Below are 1,965 nucleotides of genomic sequence, written 5' to 3'. Positions count from 1 at the left end.
AGAAGAGGAGAGACCAGTATGCTTTCAAGCTCTCTCTCGTTCTTGCTCTGCCACGTGAGGACACAGCAAGAATGAGGCCATCTGCAAGGCCACAGCAGAATCCTCACTGAGGAACTGAATCAACTGGCACCTTAATCTTCGATTTCCCAGCCTCCAGAACGGTGAGAAATACATTCCTATTGTTTCAGCCACTCAGATTATGGTATTTTTAGGGCAGCCTGAACTAATACTTCTTTAAACTCCCCACTAATATCCTGTTATCACCTCCTTCACACTTTTTTTTCAAAACTTTCTTATCTTAGAATTTCCCCCCATACCGATCAGTTCATTACTCTGCATCTTCTTAGGAATTTTGCTACGTATAAATCTAATTTGCTGTTCTTATTCATTTATGTATTACATTTTAACTCACCTATTTGACTAACTTCAAAGGACAGAAGTAACGTCACCTATTTGACAAACTTCTGTTACACCTTCATTTCTCTAAAACATAAGTTTTGTAGTAATTTCTACCAATATTCAGCCACCACTGCTTTTTCTTTTGCTGAAACTGTTGGTTCCACACTTTGGTCCAAACTTAATAGGAAAGACTCACCATAAAAGATAATCAAGAATGGTTAATACACAGTATGTTGAAATTTAATTTCCTTAAGTTTAATTCCAGAGTTCTGATACACATTAGCATTTAGAGTGCCAAGAATTACAGTGTAGAAGGTGAGTAAGTACATTTAAAGATTGTTCCTTTTTGTTGTTATATTACAAAAGATTATAGTTGAGGCAGATCTTGAAATTGCATCTCATCAGCCCAGCAGGTGGTGTGACTCCCATAGGAGAACAAGAAAGGACATGTCCCATAAGGAGGTAACTCAGAGTCTCTGCTAGCTCACAAGTGTGGTCTCAGTGACCTACTAGAAAGCTATTCTGCTTGTATCATCAGTTCAGCCTCACCTTAGAAAACTCAAGCCCAGTTTTCCCAAATGATTTTTAGATAATAAGATTTCCAGATGAAAACCAGGGAGCATTTCCCAATTTTTAATACATCAAGGAAGATGTTTTTCCTTGCTACCAGTCCCATTTTCTAATCAGTTAACGCTTCCTGTGATATCTGTAGGGGAAAGGTGTAGTGCAATTGACAGGGAGAGATGAGATCTTAAGCCACTGCTCATTCATTGGGTGATGAGTAGTAATGCCTCCTGCGGGCCACAGGAACTTATCTCCGCCGATCAGTTACAGCTGGAAGGATGGAGCCGTAGCACCATAAATGCACTCCTTATTTTATGGGCAAAGAAGCTAAGGCCTGTAAAAATGACATGCCCAGTGGTACAGGAGTTACAAACACGGTAATAAATATTGGCTCAAAATTTGGCATGGAAGCTTATGTGCTGCTCTAGAGGAGATCTGCTATGATGTGGAGATTGGCTTGTTGTGGGTGTGTTTTATTGCTCTTATCATTTAAAAGTACTTTTTGATTATTTGTCTCCCATTTTTTTTAGGTTACAAGGAAATCCTTCAAAATGAGTTCTTGTGAAAAACCTGAGAATGAAAGGAAGGAAGGAGGGATAGGAAGAAGGAAAGAGAAGCAAAAGGTAGGAAGAAAGTTGACCTTGTTGCCCTTTCCTAGTCTCCTCCCCCGACTTTCCTGTTCTCCACTGCGCCCATCTCTGGTTTCACCAGGCTCCATTCCTTCCCCAGCTCCCTGTTTCCCACGGCCCTGAAAGCCAGCCGACAGGGATTTGCATTTTGAAAAGCCTTGCGTGGCTGCAGGCGCTGGGCATGCTCAAACGCCCAGAACTGGCTTTTTTCGGCAACTTTGGCAGCTCTCCCACCCCCACCCGAAGGGGCAGGTACGCACAGCTCCCTTGGTGTGAGTAAACGGAAAGAAATTACCCCACTCCCGCCCAGGGCAGAAGGCCACAGGCCCGCGGGGCAGTGTCGTGCTCCGGGGACGCTGCCACGGGGCGCCGG

General features: G+C 43.3%; 1 protein-coding gene across 1 annotated transcript in view; it reads left to right on the top strand.

The window, feature by feature from the left end:
* Window positions 1-1,232: 1,232 nt before the first annotated feature.
* GNAI1 (guanine nucleotide binding protein (G protein), alpha inhibiting activity polypeptide 1) overlaps window positions 1,233-1,965 on the top strand; it is an 82,809-nt gene continuing 82,076 nt past the window's right edge. Inside the window, exons 1-3 of the mRNA XM_011927705.1 lie at window positions 1,233-1,320; window positions 1,494-1,586; window positions 1,693-1,844. Of these exons, the coding sequence (XP_011783095.1) occupies window positions 1,306-1,320; window positions 1,494-1,586; window positions 1,693-1,844 (260 nt within the window). The 5' untranslated portion in view covers window positions 1,233-1,305. The remainder of the gene's footprint in view (window positions 1,321-1,493; window positions 1,587-1,692; window positions 1,845-1,965) is intronic.

This window comes from Colobus angolensis, unplaced genomic scaffold (genome assembly GCF_000951035.1).
Source record: "Colobus angolensis palliatus isolate OR3802 unplaced genomic scaffold, Cang.pa_1.0 Scaffold74, whole genome shotgun sequence".
NCBI lineage: Eukaryota > Metazoa > Chordata > Mammalia > Primates > Cercopithecidae > Colobus > Colobus angolensis.
This window is presented reverse-complemented; position numbering and strand designations above follow the sequence as displayed.